This window comes from Tympanuchus pallidicinctus, unplaced genomic scaffold (genome assembly GCF_026119805.1).
Source record: "Tympanuchus pallidicinctus isolate F22 unplaced genomic scaffold, pur_lepc_1.0 scaffold8, whole genome shotgun sequence".
NCBI classification, from domain to species: Eukaryota; Metazoa; Chordata; class Aves; order Galliformes; family Phasianidae; genus Tympanuchus; species Tympanuchus pallidicinctus.
Genome location: NW_026294802.1, coordinates 13,413,537 through 13,435,246, shown reverse-complemented (window position 1 = coordinate 13,435,246; position 21,710 = coordinate 13,413,537). Strand labels below are relative to the sequence as shown.

General features: G+C 55.4%; 2 protein-coding genes across 2 annotated transcripts; both read right to left on the bottom strand.

Moving 5' to 3' along the window:
- Window positions 1-1,003: 1,003 nt before the first annotated feature.
- LOC128073258 (histone H5) lies at window positions 1,004-1,889 on the bottom strand. Its single transcript, XM_052667927.1, has one exon. The coding sequence runs from the start codon at window positions 1,883-1,885 to the stop codon at window positions 1,211-1,213; it is 675 nt and encodes a 224-aa protein (XP_052523887.1). The 5' UTR covers window positions 1,886-1,889; the 3' UTR covers window positions 1,004-1,210.
- Window positions 1,890-4,689: 2,800 nt separating this feature from the next.
- On the bottom strand, window positions 4,690-20,156 carry TRIOBP (TRIO and F-actin binding protein). The gene is made up of 21 exons (XM_052667921.1): window positions 20,028-20,156; window positions 19,035-19,162; window positions 18,669-18,765; window positions 18,276-18,468; window positions 17,688-18,063; window positions 17,076-17,208; window positions 15,593-16,864; window positions 14,955-15,041; window positions 12,301-12,357; window positions 11,906-11,974; window positions 11,453-11,542; window positions 11,130-11,239; window positions 9,966-10,518; window positions 9,619-9,729; window positions 8,074-8,221; window positions 7,551-7,662; window positions 7,302-7,461; window positions 7,016-7,129; window positions 6,671-6,757; window positions 5,866-6,029; window positions 4,690-5,436 (listed from the first exon to the last, which is right to left on the bottom strand). The coding sequence occupies exons 1-20, from the start codon at window positions 20,139-20,141 to the stop codon at window positions 5,868-5,870; spliced, it is 4,173 nt and encodes a 1,390-aa protein (XP_052523881.1). The 5' UTR covers window positions 20,142-20,156; the 3' UTR covers window positions 4,690-5,436; window positions 5,866-5,867.
- Between the last annotated feature and the right edge of the window lie 1,554 nt (window positions 20,157-21,710).

Here is a 21,710-nt window from a genome sequence, read left to right as displayed (position 1 = left end):
GGGGTTTTGGAAACAAAGGGACATAATGGACTGAGGCTCAAGAAGCCGAAGATTGTTGCCCTTCCAAGGGAATTGGGGTCCTCATCCCAGGACTTGCATCCAAGTGGGTGCTCGGCACAAGGGTCAATGAAATCCTACAGCCTGTAGGATTTAGCCCAATGGGTTTGTGTGTAGCTACCTGAGGTGACTGTGAAAACTTTGGTCTGAGAGGTTTAGGACCTGCCAGACGTATCCAAGTTTGAGGAATCCCAGTGTCTTTTGGTCAAAGGGATTTGTGACCCAGTGTGTTTAGACACCAGGATCCCAACTGGATTGGGCTCCTCTACACTCCACTGTAGCTGGCTAGAGATCCTATGGGCAGAATGTTTTAGGACCCTGATGTCCAGAAGGCCAAGCACCTGGCTCTTGAGAGGGCCTTGGGCTCTTCAGTCTGAGAGCCTTTGGTCCGAGGATCTTAGGAACAAGAACCTAAAGGGATTACATTCCTCCAGGCCAAGGATTTTACTACAGGCTACTGCACTGGGATCCTCAGAGGTTTGGGCAGCATCTACCCTGAGTCATTTAGGAACATCAGACCAATGGAATGGAAGGAAGAGCCAGGAAGGTGAAGACCTTGAGCCCTGGGGATTTAGGCACAGCATACCTAGGAGTGATGTCCAAGGGCTCGGAGCGGAGCAGTAGGGCCGTCCCATCCCGTGGGCTCACAGCCAGCCCTGTGGGTTGGGACGTTGCGGTGCCTGTGTGGCCTTGGGGCTGTGCCAAGCCCTTGGTGGCAGCAGCGTCCAGCCCCACCCCAAAGGCCCGCACCACCTCCCGGCCGCACTGTTATCTCCAGCCCTCACACGCTGGGCTGGCGGGCTGTGCCTCACTCCAGGGGACAAGGAGGAGTCCCCTCTCCTCCTCCCGGCTCTCACAGCCCTCCTACCTCCCCACAAGTCCTCCACCCGCCCACCACAGCCCTCCGGACCCACGGCAAGATGAAATAAACACTCAGAGAAGCAGCTTGTATAAATGGGAACTCTTCCATATGGAAGAAGTTCCTTTTTTTTTTTTTTTCTTTTTTTTTTTTTTTCCCTTTCATTCTTTGCCTTGTTTTAGCTGTTAGGAATAGATCAACTTATAAAATTTGCAAACAGAAAGAGGTAAAAATAAAGGCAACAGCTATTTACAGAAACCAATGGGGAGAGCCTGGGCGAAGCCCCCAGGCTGCTCACTTCTTCTTGGGCGATTTCCGGGCACCAGACTTGGCTCTGGGTTTCGACCGCTTCACCTTCTTGGTCTTGGAGGTCTTCCGCGACTTGGCCTTAACAGTCTTTGGCTTCCTGGCCTTCTTGGGGCTCCGCGACTTCTTCCTGGCCTTCCTGACGGTGGCTTTGGGCTTCTTGGCCGGTGACCTGGCCTTCCTGGGCCTCACCGCCTTCTTGGGAGACGTGGACCTCCTGCCGGCCTTCTTCTTCTTCCTTGGGGATCTCTTGGCCTTGTCGCTCTTGGCCAAGCGGAAGGAACCGGAGGCTCCGACCCCTTTGGTCTGCTTGAGGACGCCGGCAGCCAGGAGACGCCGGATGGAGAGCTTGATCTGCAGGTCGGCGTTCTGGCCCACCTTGTAGTGGCTCTTCACGTACTTCTGGATGGACTGCCGCGAGGAGCCGCCGCGGCTCTTTTCCGCACGGATGGCCGCCGCGATCATCTCCGAGTAGGTGGGGTGCGACGCCGAGCGCCGCGACGCCTTCGCCCGCTTGGGTTTGGCTGGGGCTGGGGGTAGGACCAGGCTTTCCGTCATGGCCGGCGCTTCACCCCACGGTAGGGTTAGGGAGCTCAGAAAGGAGCTGCTGGCAACAACGGATGTGGGGCTGCTCCCGCTGCCGCCGCGTCTGTGGGCGCGCATGCCAGCAGCGCACATTTAAGGGTGCGGCACGGACCGTGGGGAGGACTGCTGTCCCCGTGTCCCCTCTGCCCCGCCCCGCAGCGACACGACTGGGGCAGGCAGGGAGGGACAAGGCTGGGACAAGAAGGGGTGTGATGGGGAAAGAGGTGGACGCTGGGGTTGGACATGAAGGGATGGAGAGGGATATGGTGGGGATAGGGTGAGACGCCGTGGGAATGGGATGGGCATTGAGGCTGGACACCGGGGGATAAGGTGGGACATGATGGGGACGGGGTGGACACCAGAGGAAAAGGAGGGACATGGTGGGGACAAGGGTGACAATGAGTTGGACAACAGGGGACAGGGAGAGATGTGATGGGGAAAAGAAGGGGTACTTTGGACTGACACTGGATAGGACAAGAATAGGTGCTGGGAGGGGGATCAGGAGACAAGGAGGTAACGTGCAGGGCAAGGAGGAGCCTGTGTTGGGGACAGGGAATGAGCAGGGTGACATGGCAATGACACTTAGAAGGGTGTTAGGAACACTGGATGGAGACAAGGAGGATATGGGGAGGAACGTAGGGGATAATGAGGGGGGGAGGACATTGGAGAGACGCTGGGGGTCTCCCTTCTGTCTGCCCTGAGCAGCCATGGTGTCACCCTGGGGTTTGTGGTGGCTCCTGGCTACCAGGGTGGTGATCTATGGGAGGGTTGGTGGTGCACTTTTTTCCTGCAAAAAGGCTCAAAAATTGGTTTGGCAGCTGTACCCCAGGGTCCAATAAGTCTGTCTCCACTCCTGCTCTGTCCCATTTGCTCCCCACCAGAGGCTTTGGGACATGAGCTCTCATCAGCCACTACCTCCCAGCTGAGTAAGCACCCAGCTGTCCCCGGGAGATTAAACATGGCTGTGACCATGGTCTTCCTGAAGCATTTACATCACATTTTCCTCCTTCTGTCTTAAAATACATTCGTGCCCCCCCATGGATATGTGGCACTGGGGGTGAAACAAGGCAGTTTCCAATATCTCAGCACATCCAATATGCGCTGAGCACCCCTCTGCAACACCAGTATCACCAGATGCTTTTGCGCCACCACGGAGACATGAGGAAAGGAGAAGGCGATGCTGTAGGGAACCATGGCCTCTGTGTGACACCTTGACCGGGTGACAGGCCCTGAGTTTGCTGCGCGGGAAATGCAGTGCCGTTGCTGGCTGTCTGCACGTAGGCACTCGGGTGCAGGCAGATAAGATTCCATCTGGCTTTACTTGCATCCAAGCTTTTAACTGCCAGCAGCGCGCGGGCTCACCCGCCAAAGAGGGAGAACAGAAGGGGGGGGCAAAGAGCATCTCTAAACCTTTCCCACCAGCTCACTGCAGAGCCTCCAAAAAATAGTGGCAATGTTTATCAGGGCAGTGCAGTACCCAGGCTTCACCTTGCTAGAGACAGCTGAAAATTGAGTGTCTTATCTGAGCCCATCACCTGGGCACCTCCTGCAGCCTCTCCCCGGTACTTGGGGGACCCCTTCATCGAGACCCGGTCTCTAATTTTTACCAAGTTAAAACATGGTCTCCCATGCGTGAATCCTGACCAATGTCCTTGTGTCACCCTTGGTGGTGCAGAACATCCCTGTCACTTTGCACTGGTGTGTCCCTAACATGCAAGAGGGGCTCTGGGGCTGGAGGTGTGATGGAAATGCTGCAGACATTGATGCTGCGTGTTTCTGGCATTAAACAAACTTTGGAGATTGGGAAACATCTCCCTGCAACAAACATCAGAGGAAGGAGCCTGGCACAGCAATCTCCCACTAATCTCAATGACTTCATCCTCCTCCTCCTCCTTTCTCCCCACACATCATCCCAACAAAACCTTTAGCATTCCTGCACGTCCACCTCAGGACTTCATCTTAAATGGTCAAAGCACACACGCTGTGGATGTGCTGCAGCCCATCACGGAAAGCCAGCAAATTCATCACGGCAAAATTTCATTTAACCCGCTTTTACTTCCCGAAGAGACTCAAAATAGGCAGACATTTTGGCTGCCTCTTCTCACACCCATGGCCCTGGGGCCAGGCGATATCGCTATGGGGCAGCCGTGGGGCCAGTATCACCCTGTCACATGCGGCACTGGGGAAGGGGCTGATTGGCAGCAGCCACACGTTCCAGCACGCTGGTGCAAAGCCTTTATCGGGAACAGCAGCCCCCAGTTAGGAAAAAACAAAAAACACCAAACCCAAACAAATATAGGGAGCACCTGAGGAAGGGACTGGCTGGCTACTCCCAGGGGTTGCAACCCCCGGGGATAGATGCAACCCCACAGCCTTAATTAAGCCACTGGTGATGCAAAAGTGTGTTTTCTTTTTCCCCTAAAAAACATGTGTACAACACCATGCCCTAAACTTCACTTTTTCCCCTGCAATCATGGTCCCCACAACTTCCCAACTTCACAGCTGCCACCCCCAGCCTGGGAGCTTTGCTGTTCCATCTCTGGCTGATGGCATGCCCAGGGCTCATCCCATCTTCAAGGTGGTGGTTCAGGCTTGATGCAAGCCTGCAACTGGATTTACTGGATTTTGTGCTGGCTTCGCCCAGGGAAAGGAGCCAGAAGCCTTTTCTGAGTGCTTTCCTTTAAGCTCCCTTTAGAAAGAGCAAAGCATGTTTTTTACCCCAAAACAGGAGGGGGGAAAAATGTTTGCCGTTCCTTTCATCTTCCCTGAGATCTCCCCCCTTGCTCCTGGTGGTCACAAAAGAGCTGCTGGCTTCACAGTGAGGCAGGAAGCTGCAGAAATTGCTCTCAGCACCGTAGCAAGACTTGCCCTCAGCAAACATATTTTTCTCAGCAAAAGGGGAAGATTTTATTAAGTTAAGAGTTGAAGGGTGTGGCAGAACAGCAGCTCCTCTGCCACTAACATGTCGGGCTCTCCCCAGCCCGAGGGAGGGTGAGTGGGGAGGCTCCTGGAGCTGAGGCTGTGCCAAGGCAGAGCTGAAGGACAGTCACTGAGAGCTCCATCGTGCAGCCTCGTGCCAAGGTCTCCTCTTTCAAAGTTGCAGGTGGGTGCAGCTGCGGCAGGCGGCCTCCTCCTATGGCTTGCGTGTCTCCTCCACTGGGTGCCGGGGCAGTGGTGTTGTTATGTGTCCCCATACATCCCCATGGGGCCCCAGAGACAGGTGGAAGAGAGGGAACGGGAGTGCCAAAGGCAGATACGTGGCTGGGAGCAGGGGGGGCTGAGGAAATGGGGAGTATATTCTCTTTCTCTGGTTAGAAAATGCTGGTGACGTAGAAGCTTTCCCTCTCCTTTTCCTCTTTTTCTCAAGGGAAAACAAAATTCTTCTATAAAATACAATTTTCACGTATAAAATCCTGAAGAAGGTGCATGTAAGGAGCCATTCCAAATAACGTGCTCAGATACAAAGGCAAAAAGATTTTGGAAAGGCTTCATCGAAAGCTTTGGGAGGGAAGTGAGGAGCTGGCTGAGGAGAGAGATGTCTCGCCAAGGATGAGATCCAACCTCCCTCTCTCCTTAAGTGAGGAACGGAGCAAATAAAAAACAAGAACAGATAAACAAATGAAGTAGACCTAGAAAGAGAAGGAAAAAAAAACAAAACAGGTTTGGAAAGATCGCACTCAGCACAGAAATGCTGTCCTTTCTGCCTCCATTCTAGGAGGTTCTGACATGCTTGGCATGCCTGCTCTGATCCCACACGTCTCAAGACTGGTCAGTGCCCACCAGCAAGCGTTGGCAGAGCAGTGTGACCCCAAGCCTGATGGCCACAGTGTTCAAGCAAGTAGAAGGTTTGCTCTGGACATCAGAACATGCATGATGGCTTCACACTGCTCCATCCCTATGCTTGCCTATGCAAGCGCTTGGAGGAAGATGGCTGGGTCAAGCCATAGCCACACTGACCACCAAATGGAGCAGCAAGAAGCTGCCTTGCCTCTGCCAAAAGTAAAGTGGATCTCAGTCCCCCAAGCCTGGAGGGAACATAACAGCCCCTCAGTGCTCACCGTTAATTGCTGATGCTGTTGCACAGTGTTTCCTTCTCCTGCAGGGCTGCCATGGCCAGGCGCAGATGCTCCTTCAGCTGCTCAATCTCCCGCTCTGAGCGCACCTTAATATGATTCAGCTCTGCATAGACGTCCTGGTATTTCCCTGAGGCAAATCTCTTGTCCTGCCAGACAGGGAGAAGAGTTAGCAACTCTCAAGCTGGTATTCAAGTGTCAAGGTGAGGCCAGTGGGTGAGGGAGGACACAGCCCAAAGCCTGAACCTCAGCCCAAAGTGGGCAACGATTTCACAGAACCATACAACAACCCAGGTCTGAAGGGACCTTGAAAGATTAGCTGGTTCAATATTTTGTGGGATAAGGAGACCTAAGTGAGCTTATTGAGAACTTTGTCCAACTGCCTCTTGGAAACCTCCAGTGGTGGGGATACCACCATGTCCTTGCGGAGGTTGTTCCAATGAATCACTGTTCTCAACGTTAAAACAAAACAAACTATATATCAAGATGAAACTTCTCTTGGTAGGGCTTACACCCACTGCTGCTCGTCTTCTCCATGGGGTTCCTCATGAAGACAGAGCTCCACCCTCCTTGTAGCCACACTTCAAGTAATGGAATACTGCAATGAGGCAGTGTCGCTCAGCAAGAAAGCAGGGACAAGGAGCACACATGACACAAGGGTTTGACCTGAGCATCCAAATGACCCTGTCTGAAACCTGCAGCCACTATGCAGCCTCCTAGTCCCTCTGCTTTGCTGTAAGAGAGAGATGCAATACCCAGCCCCAGCCAGCAGACCCAGGGAAGCACCAACCTTTTGCATCATCTGCAGCTCCTCCCGGAGGCACTGTACCTCCTTCTTCAGGTACTGGAGCTCATTCTCCTTCACACGCAGCAGCACCTGGCTCAGGGGAGAGGAGCAGGCGGTGACTCAAGGCAGGGGGAAGCAGAGAGACACAGCCTGGGTAGAGGCCGTCCTCCCTAGCGCAAGTGCGGTGGTGGAGGAGGAAGGAAGCGGGAAGTGATGCATGGTGCCCCGGGAGAGACACGCAGGGGAAGCTTGCGCACCTCCTTCCTGCACAGCCCTGCAGCCTTGCGTGGCTCCCAGTCCCCTCTACTCCGAGCCCAAACTGCTGGGGACATCCTAAGCACCCCATACCTCCAGCTCGCAGGAGTTGCGCTCATTGTTTTGCGGAGATCGGTCCCCAGAGCACCGCGAGGTGATGAAGCTTCGCAGCTTCCCAATCTCATCCGACAGGCGGATCTGCAGCTCCTGCAGGCAAAAAGGCAGATATGGCACAGCCACAAGGCTCTCTTGCAGTCCTGGCCCCAGTAACATATTGAGAGGAGAAGAATATGAATAAAGAGACACCCCATTTAGACAGGGGCAGTCCCAGAATGAGGATGCTCTGTGGTCCTTAAGGGCAGGGAAACCCTTCTCTTGCCTGGTTCTTCCGAAGGAGCTGCTTCCCCTCTTGCTGGCAGCGCTGCAACATCTGTTCCCGCTCCTCTGCCTTCTCTGTTAGCTGCCCAATTTCCAGGCACTTCTGGGAGTACTGCTCTGACAGCACCTGCAGCTCCCGCTTCAGTGAGTCTACATCCAACCTGTCAGAGAGGCACAAGGTTGTGGCTCCTGTGCCATCAACAGGCTCTGCCCAAAGCACTGAGCAAGGGAAGCAGGAGAGACTTCTTACTGGTGCTGCTTCTGGAGGGCGTCTGTGACAGAGCCACACTGCTGAAAGCTTCGTGTCCTGCCCAGCTCCTTGTTCATCTCCTCCCGGTGGGCCTTCTTCAGTGCTTCAATGGCTGCAGAGAGATGCAATGGGAGACACGGGATCAGGCTATGCCAGCTTGGGCACATCTGGAGAAACCCAGCCATGCAACTGAGCCAGCTCTTGGTGCCTCAGGCTCAAAGATGTGCACTCTACACTTCCTCCTCCTTTACCTTTTGCCCTCTGACCAACTCCCACCTCCCAGGATTATCCCAAAGCACCGAGTGCTGCTAAGGAGATTAATAAATGGCATCCCAGCATGACCAGACTTCGCATCACAGGCGGGAGAAAAGCCAAGCTTCCTCTAAGACCAAACAGCAGGCTCAGCAGTGGGACTCAAGTTACAAGACTTTTGGTACAGGAAGGTGGCAGGTTTCTGGCAGAAGTCAGAGACATTTGGGAGAGGTGGAAGGAAGTGGGGACATGACTTGCTTTCTGCTCCCACCTGCCGCCGTTGCTGCAGCCTCCTCTGCAAGGAGCCGCTCCTTCTCCTGCCGCAGCCGCTCCATTTCTCGCTGGTGGTGCCTCTGCAGCTCCTCCATCACCTGCTGGTGTGACGACTCCATCTCAGCCAGGCTGCGCTCACAGGCCTCCTGTCACGCAGGGGAAAGGACAGTAGAGGGAAGGGTGAGGGATGTGAAAGTGGCAGACACATTACAACACAGAGCTGACTTGGGACAGTCAGGTGGGATATTAGGGCAAGGTTCAGGTTGAGGTTAGGAAAAGGTTCTTCACTGAGAGGGTCATTGGGCACTGGGACAGGGCTGTGGTCATGGCACTACACTGACAGAGTTCAGGATGCTCTCAAGGTTTGAATTTTGGGTAGTCCTACGTGGAGCCAGGAGTTAGATTCAATGGTCCTTGTGGGTCCCTTTGAAACTCAGGATACTCCGTGATTCTTTGACTCTAAGACATGTGGACAGAAGGACAGGCACCTTGTTGGGATGATGCTTGACTTTGCAAACCCCTCCCTAGTCCAGGGCCATTTGAAGACAAGTGAGACCCCTTCCTGTGATGTTTTTTTCTCCTGGTACTTTGATCATGAAACACAAGCATTCAGCTCACAAATCTTGTGAGCCTTGCGTGCTCTGGAGAGGAAAAAACATTCCTCTTCTATTACAACTCAGCCATCAGGAGATGCCAAGACCCTTCTACCAGGATGTACTGCTGGAACCGCATCCACTATTTGCCTTTTAAATAAAGCAGCATCCCCAGAATCGATGGAAACTGAGCCTCTGCTTCAGAAAAGTGACACCTTCCCCTTGGCTGGGCGCTGTTACAGACACCTCCCTCCCTATAGCCTGACTGCTAGCGATCTTCTTGCACAGCTCATACTTTTTCTGGTGGCTTTTCAATGCCTAGTGCTGTAGATAAGTTGTGTTACAGCAAAGCAAGACATTCCCATCTTGGACTCATGCCCCAAGGCCCTTGGGGAAGATTTGCCTGCCATCAGATCAGGCCAAAACATTATTCTTGAGAAGCCATTGAATTCACCAACTTGTTCTCCCCCTCTTTCAAATGGTACTAAGGCAAATTGAGAGAAAATGAGACCTTTTGGGAAAGGTGAAGTTCAGCCTCAGGAAGAAAAGACGCTGTTTCTCCCTGCTCCTTTTTGTTTTCTTTTGACCACACGGAGACCCGTGAGCTGTGAGTGCAAACTGAGATTGCAGAGTACCAGTGAGCTGCTCCATGTGATTTGTGCTTTTATTTGGGCTGGGTGCAGCCAGTCCATTGCAAGAGCAGCTCACCAGGAACCCAAATTCCCTTCCCTCAACTGTGACAGATCCTGAATTCCTGACAGCATGTGCGCACCACTGCCTCCTGCCAACTCCAGCCTCTTTAATACGCACTCTAGCCTTTATGTAATTAACATTGATCACAACCGAGCCTATTTGCGGCCACCATGGCAACCCAATGATTAGCGATACCTGCTTGGCAATGAGTCCAGGCTCTGGCATTTCCCAGCCTGGGGCTCACCCATCCTGCTCACCTGAGAGATGTACCCCCGGGGCACGTGGCCATCTCCCTGGGACTTGGCAGCTTCCCGAAGGCTCTCGTTTCGGGCCCGGCAGGACTCCAACTGCGCCCGCAGCGACTGGACCTGTGCCAGGGACAGAAGAGAGATGCTCACCCTCTTTCCCAGGGCTGGGAGGTGATGTGTTTGTTGACTTGGGAACAGTTCAAGACAGGAGACAGCAAACACACTGCCAGGAAACAGAGATCCACGCAAGCGATGCCACCAACACTGGTGGCCTTGCTCTTCCGCAGAGCCACCAGGGAGGCACAAAGCTGCATGGATCACAACCCCCAGAAAACCATCTTCCAAAGTGCTCTCACCTCCTTTTTCAGTGCCTCATTGGCATCTCCGTGGTTCCCCTTGCCCTGGTTCAGCAGTGTTGTCAAGGGCACTCGCCGTGAGTCCTTCAAGGGCAAGCGCTCCAGCTCCAGCCACTTCTTCTCTATCTCCTCGTTCAGCCGAACTCGCTGCTCCTCTGAAAGTGGGGCAGCAGGCAAGTCTGGCTCCTCCACCTTGCGGGACAAGTTTCCCCCTGGGCCATCACTGTTAGAGACCCTGCCGTCAGGACTCTCAAACCACTTGCGCCTCTCCTCTGAACGCACTGCCAAATCCCGCTCTAAATCCTCATGCTTGGACACTCGCTCTGACACCCTCAAACTCCCTCTTGTCCTCGGTGGGGACCCCTGATTTTGGGGATCCTGCTGCAAGGGGGACAGTTCTACGTAGTCAAAGGCATGGCGTGGCCCATCCGCTTTCCAAGTGCTGCCTTTGGTGCTTCCCTCAGAACTTGGCTGCTGCTGCTCATCCACTCGCAGTGAGCTCTTTGGTGGGATGCAGTTACGGATTGTGTTTTCCTTGTTGCAGTCAGATAGCCTGAAACCACAGCAATAACATGTGAAGGACAGGCACTGCAAAAGCACAGACAAACAGCCCCCTTGCATTGCTGGTTAAACGCAAGGCTGCAAGGCTCAGCTTTTGCTCAACTCAGCCTTGTGAAAAACCTTGTGTGAGAGAAGAGTGGTTGCATCACATCACTTGGCAGCTCTGTCTGCATGTATGGGTAAACAGGCTTTCCCCAGGAGGTGGGGAGGATTCACCCTGAGTCTCAGCCAAGCTCCAGCAGCAAAATGGAGATAAAAAAATGGGTTTTGGGGCAGGCTTCTGTTGGCAGTACGAGGAACTGCTGGTTTTCCAGAAAAAGGTAGATGCAGTACTGAGGGAAACTGTTTACTGGTGATAGGTCAGTAGTTGGACTATATGACCTTAGTGGTCTTTTCCAAATTGAACAGATGCTACGATTCTGCTCAATACAATATCTTCCTGGTAGACAGGAGCCTGCCAAGATGCTGTGCCCCCAGAAAGCATCACTTCTGCATGCCTGTCACTCTCATCATCACTGCCCTGCTCCACCCCTCCCAAGGACCTTTCAGGTGTCCTCCTGAAGAAAGGAACAAGCAGGAGACCCACCAGCAGGCAGCTCTTACTTGGTGACATCTGGAGCACTAACAGGGCGCACGTTCTTCTTCAGAGCCTCAATCCAGTTGCGCCGGATGCCTGAGGTCATGGCTGACAGTGTGAAGATGGCATCCTTCGTCTGCAGCAGAGACAGGACATGAGCTCTGTCACCACTCAGCAAAGGGGCAGCTGGCTGCACTCTAACCCTTTGAGTGCTGGACACACCACCAACTACCCTGCCATCCTGACACCATGAAGTTTACACTGCCCAAACTTCTGTGTCGGGGATGCAGATGGGGAAGGAGCAGCCATCCCACCAGGCATTCCTCAGTGCTGCACTCCAGGCACTTACGTGTATCTGGAAGCCATAGTTGCGCTGCACCGCAAATTCTGTCACATCTGTGCAGGAGCGGAGATCGATTTCGCCATCAAGGTCATCAGCCTGAAAGCACAGCCACCCTCTAGGGTGTAAGCAAAGCCCATCTCTTAAAAAGACCCTGCCACCTGCCTGCACCCTAACCAAAGCATGGGAAGAAGAAGAGTGGCAGAGCACCAGGGCAGCCCAGCTGCCCGCATGTCAGCCTTTCTCTTCACTTCAAACCTTGACAGCCCCGAGGGGCTCTTCAGATGGAGAATGATGGGTCAGAACAAAGTCTCAAGGAGATGTTAGAGCTTCACTGGAATGGGACACATTCCCTTGTGTAGATATGAGGTGCCTGTGCTAGTGATAATGTTACTCTCCCTGTCACTATGAGGACAAGGGCAGGAAAGAACAGAGGGGTGAGGAGACGCCACCCATGCTTACCTCCTCGGCGTTCGAGTCCCGGTAATATCTCAGGCTCGAGTCGGTCAGCACGAACCAGTGTTTCTTCCACTGCCAGCAGATGGGTTAGGGGGAGGGAGGGGAAAAGACAGGAGGGAAATGGATAGACAGTTACTGAGGGAAGTGCAGGAACAAGGAGGGATGTGCTACCCTATGACCTCTCCGTTTCTAGGCTCTGCCCCCCTTTTCTAGGTCCCTTCCAAGTGCCTGTAATAATTCTCAGCTCAGAATGCACCCAATACAATGCTGGGTCTCTCAAGCATGAGTTACCTGCAGCAGGAGCAAGCACAACGAGAGGGGAAGGGAAAAACCACTGCTCACACAAGGAACTTGACCAATAGGGCTAGGGCAAGAAGTAGGCTCCAGGTAGGGCTTACCTCTCCTGGCTTGTCCAGGATGGACATCCATCCCTTCTTGAAATTGAGGAGATCTGGCTGGAGAGGAAAGGACAAAGCAGAGGTTTAGTGCGTGCCGGAACCCACAAAAGGTTTCTGCATGCTGGGGGAGCGGGAAGCAGAGTTGCCATAGGGGGAATAAGAAACAAGAAGAGCCCCACACTGCTTTGAGGAAACACGTGGGGGTTCAGTTTAGGACCCAGTGGTGGAGGAGGACTGCATTTAGCAATCATTCCTGTAAGAGGAAACAGGAGATAAGGAAAGAGTAAAGAAAAAAAAAAAAAAGGAAAAATATGCAGCAGGGAGGTTTCTACAAGGTGCCTTGGAGATATTTATTCAGAGATAGGAGAGAGAGATAGGGGTGAGGAAACTGTGTGGAAGGGAACACGGCTCTGTCATAAGCCAGACCAGGCTTTGGAGAAGGACACAGGGAAGCAGGCACATTTCGTTCCAACCTGGGCATCCATGCCCCAGGGGTACCTCCCACAGCACCTTCCCCACTGCTCACATATTACAATTACAGCCTTATAGCAGCTCACTATGAACCAGCCCTCACCACAAAGGCGCAGGAGGCAATTTAACAGCTGTGAAAACACACAGCGTGTCAACACTTTGCCTGAGGCTGGAGATCAAATTGGAATTACAACCAGAGCTGGAGAACAAATCCTGTCTGAGATGCTGGGGACTTTGCTCCTTCTAGAGCCCACCCTCTGCCCAGCCCTGGGCCATGGTTATGGAGAACAAGCAGAGTTTCCTCCAGCTCACTCCCTTCTAAAAAGCTCCCCCCCCCCCCATTCACCTCCCCCTAACCTCACGCCACTTGTCCGGCATCCCAACCAGTTCAGCTCCTTCCAGAAGTGCCGTGCTGGAAAGCTGACTCAGGGCAAATGCTCTCCCCAACTTCGCCCTCAGCCAAGCAGGCTGGAGCTGCTCCTCCTCCCAGCTCTGCTGCTCCAGCTCCTCCCGAGCTGGCAAATAACTCAGCCCACCACTCAGCTTTGTAAAGTAGGCACGAAGAGCAGAGGCGGTGAATGGCTGGGGACCACGTGCATCCCCTCGTCCACTCCCCTAGACCCGGACATCCCCACCGCCCTGCAAAAGTTCTTTGAAAATTAATTTCTTCCCTGTGGCGACAGCTCCACCCTTTGTGCCGTTATCCTTTCCAATCCAGTGACTTCAGCACTGACTCCAGGCTGGGAGCGGCAGGAGGGAAGGAAAGGAGGTGAAATGTTTGGCGTGACCTTCTCTCCCAGCACACATGTGCGTGGGGCAGGAGGGCCAGACACACTGCCCTGTTACTGCCATGGGCACAGCACCGAGGCCAGTAAAGTCCCAAAGCACACATATGGTGCAAGACACAACCAGCCTCTTTTTCCCTGTCTTCATCCTCGTAGGCACAGCTCTGCCACTGTCCACAGTATTTCTGGTGGACAAGACACCAGTCCGCAAAGTGCTTAAAGCTGCTTTTTTCTCTTCCCTGTCTACCACTAATTTCAGCTTTGTACTCTGGAGAAAAGCACTTGGGATAAGGGCAGAGAACAGAGCGAAGTTTGAGCTGAATTCCCCGTCAGAGGAAAAGGCCAGGGCAGGAGGAGGAAGCAGGCAGGAAAGCAGAGCTATCCGGATATCTGGGGCTGGCTCCAAACAACGAAGATGTGAGGATGCAAGAGGAGGCACCGGGGGGATCCAGCACTGAGCAGGGGTGATGGCTGGTGCAGGGAGCTGGCTGCCTGTTCGGGCTGCCACGAGGACACAAGGGCTGCGATAACAGCCTGCAAGTATCTTAAGAATGTAAACACCAAAGAAGGAAAGGAGATAGGGTGGGAGTGGAAGAATGACTCCTGGGTGGTACAGAGAGGGCAGGGGGAAGAAACGGAGGATAGAAGGCAACAGAGCTAGAGCTCCAGGCCGCGGTTCCTACGGCTTCTCTGGCCACAGAGCAACACTTGGGGACAGCGGCGGTGGAAGGGACCTCTGGAGGTCACCTGCTGCAGGGTGACCTCACCCCGGGCCGCCTTCCCTCCATCACAAAGGGGTTCCCGGCGGCCCCAAAAGCCCACTTCTTCCCCCAAAGAGACCAGGCTCGGCTGGGAAAGGCCCCCAAGGCCAAAGCACAACGCCGAACCCCTCACCGCCCCTCCACACGGGGAAGGCCGAGGGCCGGCCCGTCACCTCCACCGCACCCCACCCCCGACCGGGAGCACAGGCAGCCCCGGTCCCGCACCGCCTCAGTGCCGCCCACACCCCAGCGGGAGATCCCCCCGGAGCGGGAACAGCCCAGGGGGAGGAAGCAGAGCGCCGCGGGGCCCCGTTCCAGACTCACCGTCATGGCGGGGGCGCGGCGGGGCCGGCTGCGGGCAGCCAGGGCGGCGGGGCGGCTTCAGCGGCCGGGCGGCTCCCGCAGCCCCACCATGCCCGCTCGCTCCGCCGCCCGCCCCGAGCTTTTCCGAGGGCTTTTTTTTTTTTTTTCCCCTTCAAACTTTTTCTCTTTTTTTCTTTTCTTTCCTCCCCTTCCCACCCCAAACTTCCTGGGAGGGCCCGGCCCGGCCCAATGGCAGCGGGTGGCCTCCGGCCCGGCCGCCCCCTTCCCGCAGCCAATGGAGCCGACGGGGCGGGCGGGGAGCCCCGGGCCCTACCTTAGTGCGTTTCTCGCTGGTGCTCCCGTGTGGAAGCCGGCTTCCCGAGGAGCTCTGCGGTGCTCTGGAGCTCCCATCCAGCTGCGACTGCGGGGAGAGAAACGGGGAGCTCAGCCTGAGCCTCTGTGTCCATCTCCTCCTGTGTCTCCCAGTGCTGGAGCAGAAGCGCTGCTTCTCAGACCTCAGGAAAAGGGGTGTGCTGGTTCCACACCTGGCAGACAGGTCCCTGCCATTTCCATTTTCACCACTCCCAACCTACTCCCTTCACTACTAGAAAGACATGGAGGCCCTGGAGTGTGTCCAGAGAAGAGCACCGGAGCTGTGAGGGCTCTCAAGCACAGGTCTGATGGGGAGCAGCTGAGGGAACTGGGGTTGTTCAGTTTGGAGAAGAGAAGCTCAGGGGAAACCTTACTGCTCACTACAGTGACCTGAAGGGAGGTTGTGGTGAGCTGGAGGTTGGCCTGTTCCCCCAGCTAACAGCGATGGGGTGAAAGCAAACGGCCTCAAGCTGCCCCAGGGGAGGTTCAGGTTGGACATGAGGTGGTGCAGTCAGCATCCCTGGAGGTGTTCCAGAGCTCCAGGTGTTCCTACTGAGGGACGTGGGTAGCGAGCAGTAGCTGCAGTGATTCTATACTCACGTGATATACGAGGAATTTCTTGTTCTCCCAATCACTTTCTAATGGTTTCTCTGGGTTGTTTGAGTCATGGCTGTGCTCAACCCCCTTCCAGTCATCCTCCAGTTTCTGTACTGGGCTCTCAGGCCTCCTCCAGCTGTCATCCGGCCGTGGCCAGGCATCCGCATACCTAGCGGGGCTCCTCCAGTCCCTTTCCAGCTGCTGCATCAAGTCCATGTGGCATGGTGACTTCTCATGCGCCCTCCAGTCTTTCTCTGCCTTCTGAACCTGGCAGGCATCCCCATGGCCTTTCCAATCCTGCTCTGGTGGCCGCGTTGGGCTCATGGGACGCAAGGGCTTCCCATGGCCTTTCCAATCCTGCTCTGGTGGCTGCGTTGGGCTCATGGGACGCAAGGGCTTCCCATGGCCTTTCCAATCCTGCTCTGGTGGCCGCGTTGGGCTCATGGGACGCAAGGGCTTCCCATGGCCTTTCCAATCCTGCTCTGGTGGCCGTGTTGGGCTCATGGGACGCAAGGGCTTCCCATGGCCTTTCCAATCCTGCTCTGGTGGCCGCGTTGGGCTCATGGGACGCAAGGGCTTCCCATGGCCTTTCCAATCCTGCTCTGGTGGCCGTGTTGGGCTCATGGGACGCAAGGGCTTCCCTCGGCCTTTCCACTCATTGTCTGTGCCCTTCCCAGCATGGGGAGGCTGCAGTTTATCCCGGATGTTCTTCCAGCTGCATTCCAGCTGTTTCCTGGATGGGTCCCCCCGTTGTCTCTCTGCCCCCCGTGCAAGGCCAGGCTGAGAGGTCTCCTTTTGGCTTTTCCATGTGCCATCTGTCCGTCCTGTAGGACTCATGGAGCGTGGTGGCCAGGCTCCTCCCTGCTTGTTTCCATCCATGCTCTTCCCAAGGCTTGGGGGGTGCAGGGTGTTCCCCCAGCTTTTTCTCTCACTGGCTTTCCCCATACTTCCAGCCTGCCAGGCAACTTGGCTCCTCTCTGCTCTGTTCCTCCAGTCCTTCTCTGTGTGCTGGGGAGGGCTCTGAGCTCCTCCTGCCCTCTGTTGCAACCTAGAAGCTGGGCTGGGGGATCGTGGGCTGTTGCCTCCCCTCTCCAGCCGCTGAGTAGGACTTGTGGGCTCCCGGGGCTTCCTCCAGTCCCTCTCCGCCCGTGGAGAAGGGCACATGGGGCGCAGGGGGACCCCGGCCCTCTCTGTTTGTCGAGCTGGGCTGGGGGAGCGCCGGGACTCCTTGGAATCTCTGCTGCGCGGCTCAGGGTGCCAGGAGAGCCGCTGACCCTGGGGACACACAGTACAGAGAGCAAAGGGAACACAAGTGATAGCAAGGAGGGAAGTAAGGTGGCATGAGAGCTGGGAGACAAGTTGGTTGGGTTATGAAAGGCGTTGCAGAACCTGCACCCCTATGCATAGAGCCAGCTTCTATCCAGGAGAAGCCTCTTGCACGCAGGAATAGGGGAAAATGTGGCAGGAGAAAACAGCCAGGACTCACCTCCCTGGGCAGGCTGGGGCTGGACTGCCTCCGAATGACTCTGCCTTTGCTGGGTGGCACTGGGGTCTTGCCATCCAGCCGCTCCACGCGGCCCTCCTCCAGTGCCTGGAAAGCCTCCAACGTCTCAGATTTCCTGCAGGCACACACAGCCTGTCTGGCTGCTGACTGAGCCCCGCTCCAGGCCTACATCTCTGCCTGCCCCAGATGTTGAGGTCTCCACCCTATTGCTGTAATCATCCCAGCTTCCTCATCCACATCTTCTTCATGCCATTTCTTTGGGTCCTCTGCACTTTGCCCCTTCCTGTCTCATCCACTGCCTGGTCCCTGTTACACCTTTGTATGCCTCATGCCACCATTGGGCTGCCAATTTTGGAGCCACTTCTGCTTCTCCAGCTGAGGACTCACCTGGGGACCTCTTGCCATCCCTAATCCTACTAGGATTTGGGAGCTTCTTTCTCCTTTCCCCATTTCCCAACTCTACAGCATGTCCTGCAGCTCCCAGGACGTGGCTGGGAGCTTCAAATCTGAGCTGTAACTCGCAGCCCTGCTCTCTCCAAGCTATGAAGTGACCTGTGGGAACAATCCACTGCAGAGCTCTCTATTGCTCCTCACCTGCGCTCACAACCAAATATCCTCTCCACCTCCACTCGGCCAGGGCTGAGCGTGCGGGAGCCACGGCGGTCAGCAGCATCCCCACGGCCAAGGCGCTTGGGTTTGGGCAGGTCTGCCAGCACCGTGTACTCCTGCCTCTCCAGCACACGCTTCCCCTCTGTGCCCCCAGCACTGGGATGCCCACGGGGCTCCCCAGCCCTGGAGGAGGATGCCAAATGCCTGCTGCTGCCTGGACCAGGAGAGGAGCTGCGGCCAGGACGAGGTACAGAGGAAGCCCAGGAAGGGTCAGGTTTTCGAGGTTCCAAGGAGAAATAGCCACTCTCTATGCGATGCTTTGCCCAGCCCTCCTTGGGCTTCTGGCTGGCAGGAGCACGCTCTGGAATGGAAAGAAGACTGTTGAATGAGTGGTGTGTAATGCTTCTCTGCCCACAGCAAAGCAGGGCTTCAGGGTTAGGAACAGGGGGTCAGAGGGCAAACCCAGACTGCATGGTGGTGTGGGAGCACAGCAAAGCATGTAGGGAGGCAGCAGCACCATGTTTTATGGTGAGCACACCAAGAGAATCCCACAGGAGAGCAAACCACATGTACCTGCTTTTGGCACAAAGACTTCTTTCCTAACGCTCGGAGCCTCTGTCCTCACCCAGGATCCAGAAGGAAAGGGCTGACCCCACCTAGCTCTGTCCACCTGCAGCTGTGTGTTATCCTTGTGGCCTCTGTAGCTCATTGTGTCCTGCTTGCCTGATCCCAAAGTGGTGTCCAATAGTCTGGTCATCTCCCAGCCCTGACAAACAAATAAGGCAGGACTTTGCAATAGGGCTACAAGTTACTGAGCTGGAATGGGGCAAAGAGCATGTGTGAGAAGTGAAGAGTCCCAGCTGACCCCCCCAGCATTTTGGAAGCTTCTGAATATGCCCAGCAGAAGTGGCCCTGAGGGGATGAGGAGGCTGGAACCACCCAAACCAAGAGAAGTGCCCATCTCACCCTGTCTTCAGTGTGGCTGTGGGGCTTGGTGCTGGTTTCTTCATGCTGGCCCACAGTGCTGGGGCCGAGTGGGGGCTGTGCCCTGCTCTGGTGCCAGCTGTGGAGCAAGGAGAGGACAGGCAACTGTCAGCATGGCTGCAGAGCCTGGGAACAGGGAGCAGTCACGAGAAACACAGGCAGAGAAAGCGCTCAGCCCTTTTTCCCTGGCAGAGTATAGAATCATCAAGGTTGGAAAAGACCACTAAGGTCACCCAGTCCCACCATCGAACAATCACCACCATGCCTACTAAACACATCCCTCAGTGCATCGGCGATATCGCACCCCATTTTCCCCATCTTCCCCCTCCGTCAGCCTCTGCCACTCACCGCTCCGCGCCGTCTGCCCGACCCACGCAGATGTACACCTCGCACTGCGGTGCTACGATGCGGACGGAGTCCCAGGGCCCACCTGGGTCTGCGTTGGTGCCGTGCCCCGCCACCTCTGCGTCATGCTCCTGCGAGGAAGGGGGGGATGCAGCCGTGCCATCGCCGTGCCGGATAGGAAAGCACATGAGGATGAGGACTGGGGGAATCTCTGCTTGCAGCCACCCTCCAGCATCTCCCCCAGGCCCGTTACCTGCAGGGTTTAGGAGCAGTGGTAGGGGGCTTGCCTGCCCTCCCTCTGGCATCTGGATACGCTCAGAGATGGCTCTAAGCAGATCGCAAAGGGCTGCAGTAATCTTAGAGGGCCCGGGGGCCAGGGGGAGAGGGCAAGGAGGAGGGCGGGAGGCTCATTACTATTTCATGATCCCCGGCCTGGTGCTCCAAGAGGACAGCGAATGACACGAAACCCTCTGTGAACATGAAACCGGCTGACGCCTGGAGGGATGCAGCGCTCTGCAGCCGCCTGGCTCATGCTGGAGGATGGGGTCAGACCCAGCCCTGCATCACATGAGATGTATCCCCTTCCACCTTTCCTTCCAGGAACAGCTCACTGCAGCCCCAGGGAGATCTGCCAGGATCACATTTTAGGTAAGAATCATAGAATGGTTTGAATTGGAAGGGACCAACAGGCCTCAAACAGAGTTGAAATCCAGGGTGGCTTTCTAACTTGCCATTCCCCCTTCCCTCACCGTTGCTATTTACTTGCACGTATCTGTATTGCTTCATTCCTCCTTCCCTTCCCAGGATCTACGGAGCTTCTCCTAACTGCATCCAGAGCCTCCCTGCCAGTGTGGCTCCAGCTCTGCTCCAAGCAGTTAAATGATGGACACCACGAGCCTTTGTGCTAGGGATTTCCATCTCTACAAAGTCCCAGGGCTGAACAAAGCAGCTCTTGATGCGGCATTCATGGCCTGCAGGTGGGATGGAGGAGCTCACCTGGGCAGCATGCTGGTGAACCCTTGAGGCACGGAAGCAGTGTTGGCACAGGTTCCTTGCAAATATGTTGGCTTCAAAGTTGGCACAGGGCACATCATTCACTGAACCTGGCATCCTCCATAGGGATGCAGGGGCTCTGGCTGCTGGGCTACAGGGAGCAGCTAGGAGAAAGGAACAGCAGCAGAAAGCTGAGCTTTCAGCTCCACATCTTCAGGCTCCTATGGAAGCACAAATGTTATTCTCAGACTGAAGCTTGCTGCACTAGGCTGGCCATGCTAGAATCAAAGGGCATCCAGATGCAAGGCCATCAGTGTGACCCACACAATAAAAGGGTATGTAGCAGCAGGAGCCTTCTTTTTTTTAGGAAGGGACACTGCTCTGCATCCTTCAACAGGTTCTGATGCAGGCAGACTGGGGAAGGCACGATTTCTTGATTCACCCACTGAACCCAAGCACTCACTTGCAAGCAATGCAGAGAGGAAGAGCCCAACATCCAGCCGTGTCCACTGCTTGCCACACGTGGTGGGAACCCAGAGCATCCCACTGCCTGATGGGCAAACCGTTGCTCCCCACATCCCGCAGGGCTTTTGGGGCCCACCGAGCTTCCCTTGGCCTCTAGCACTCTTGCAGCCGTAGGTACCCTTCCCTGTGCACCCCAGAACCCCCAGTACCTCCACTTCCCCACGGCTCCCAGCACCGCTCTCCCCGCCGAGCTCCCCTTTGAATGGAGCTCCCCGTGGGAATTGCGGGCAGCCAAGCCCCGCCCACTGTCCTCTCATTGGCCTCGACCGGGCACAGATTTGAATATCGCCCTCTGAGTGGCTGCGTGCCGGCGCGCCGGCGGGCACGTGTGCGGGCACCCACGTGTCGTTGGCAGCGGTTGGGCGATCGACCCGAGCGGGCCGAGAAAGCAGTGGGGGGGGGCTGTCGCTTTTTCCTCTCGTCCCCATCCCCTGCCAGACAGCAGGCCTGGGGCTCCTGCCCCACGAGATGGTGAACAGCGGCAGGATGGATCTGCAAGCACTAGGACTCCTAGTGCTAACCAGCTCCCTTGGCTCTCAAAAGCTCTCATCCCGCACCCCGTGAGGTTTATCCTCGGTTCCTTTGTTGCAGCAGCAATAAGACTGCGCTGCATGCAGCCTTGAGCTCCTTACGCTCCACAGGAGCAACGCGGCACACCTCACACACACTGCAGCTTCATCTTTGCACCGAGCTCCAGTTTCTTCGTGACTATTTGACCTCCCCGTCTCGTTTTGATCCTCTGTAATCCCAATCACATTTTTGTGCATGCATGTGTGCAGAATCACAGTCTAGCCAGCAAAAGCCATCACACACGGACACATCATATTGGAGCTTCACATCCTTTTCGTGCGAGCTCTTGAACAGTAGCACCACCACCACCCAGGTCCCCTATCTCTGGGGACATGGCTGTGGCTGAGTGTGGGCATTGGCCACAATTGGGTGACCGTGGGGCACACTGTGGTCATGGTGATGACTTTTCAGTGCAGCGGCCACACTAGCACGGGGATTTTTGCAAGTAGGACATATACAGAAGCAGCTTCCTCATCAACAGCTGGAACTCATTTGTGAGCAGCCAGAGGGAAAAAGCAACAATAACACTGAAAACTGTCTTGAAAATGAGGGTAAGCAGCAAACGATACAATGACTCTCGCACAGAAAGAC

What these genes read in the sequence shown, in the direction of transcription:
- LOC128073258 (XM_052667927.1), bottom strand. Translation starts at nt 1,885, where the DNA reads ATGCGCGCCCACAGACGCGGCGGCAGCGGGAGCAGCCCCACATCCGTT.
- TRIOBP (XM_052667921.1), bottom strand. Translation starts at nt 20,141, where the DNA reads ATGCCAGGTTCAGTGAATGATGTGCCCTGTGCCAACTTTGAAGCCAAC. An exon ending in GGGACTCGAACGCCGAGGAG is followed by an intron (nt 11,543 to 11,905) that starts GTAAGCATGGGT and finishes CTGTGCTTTCAG; the next exon opens with GCTGATGACCTTGATGGCGA. An exon ending in GCAACTCCTGCGAGCTGGAG is followed by an intron (nt 6,758 to 7,015) that starts GTATGGGGTGCT and finishes CCCCTGAGCCAG; the next exon opens with GTGCTGCTGCGTGTGAAGGA.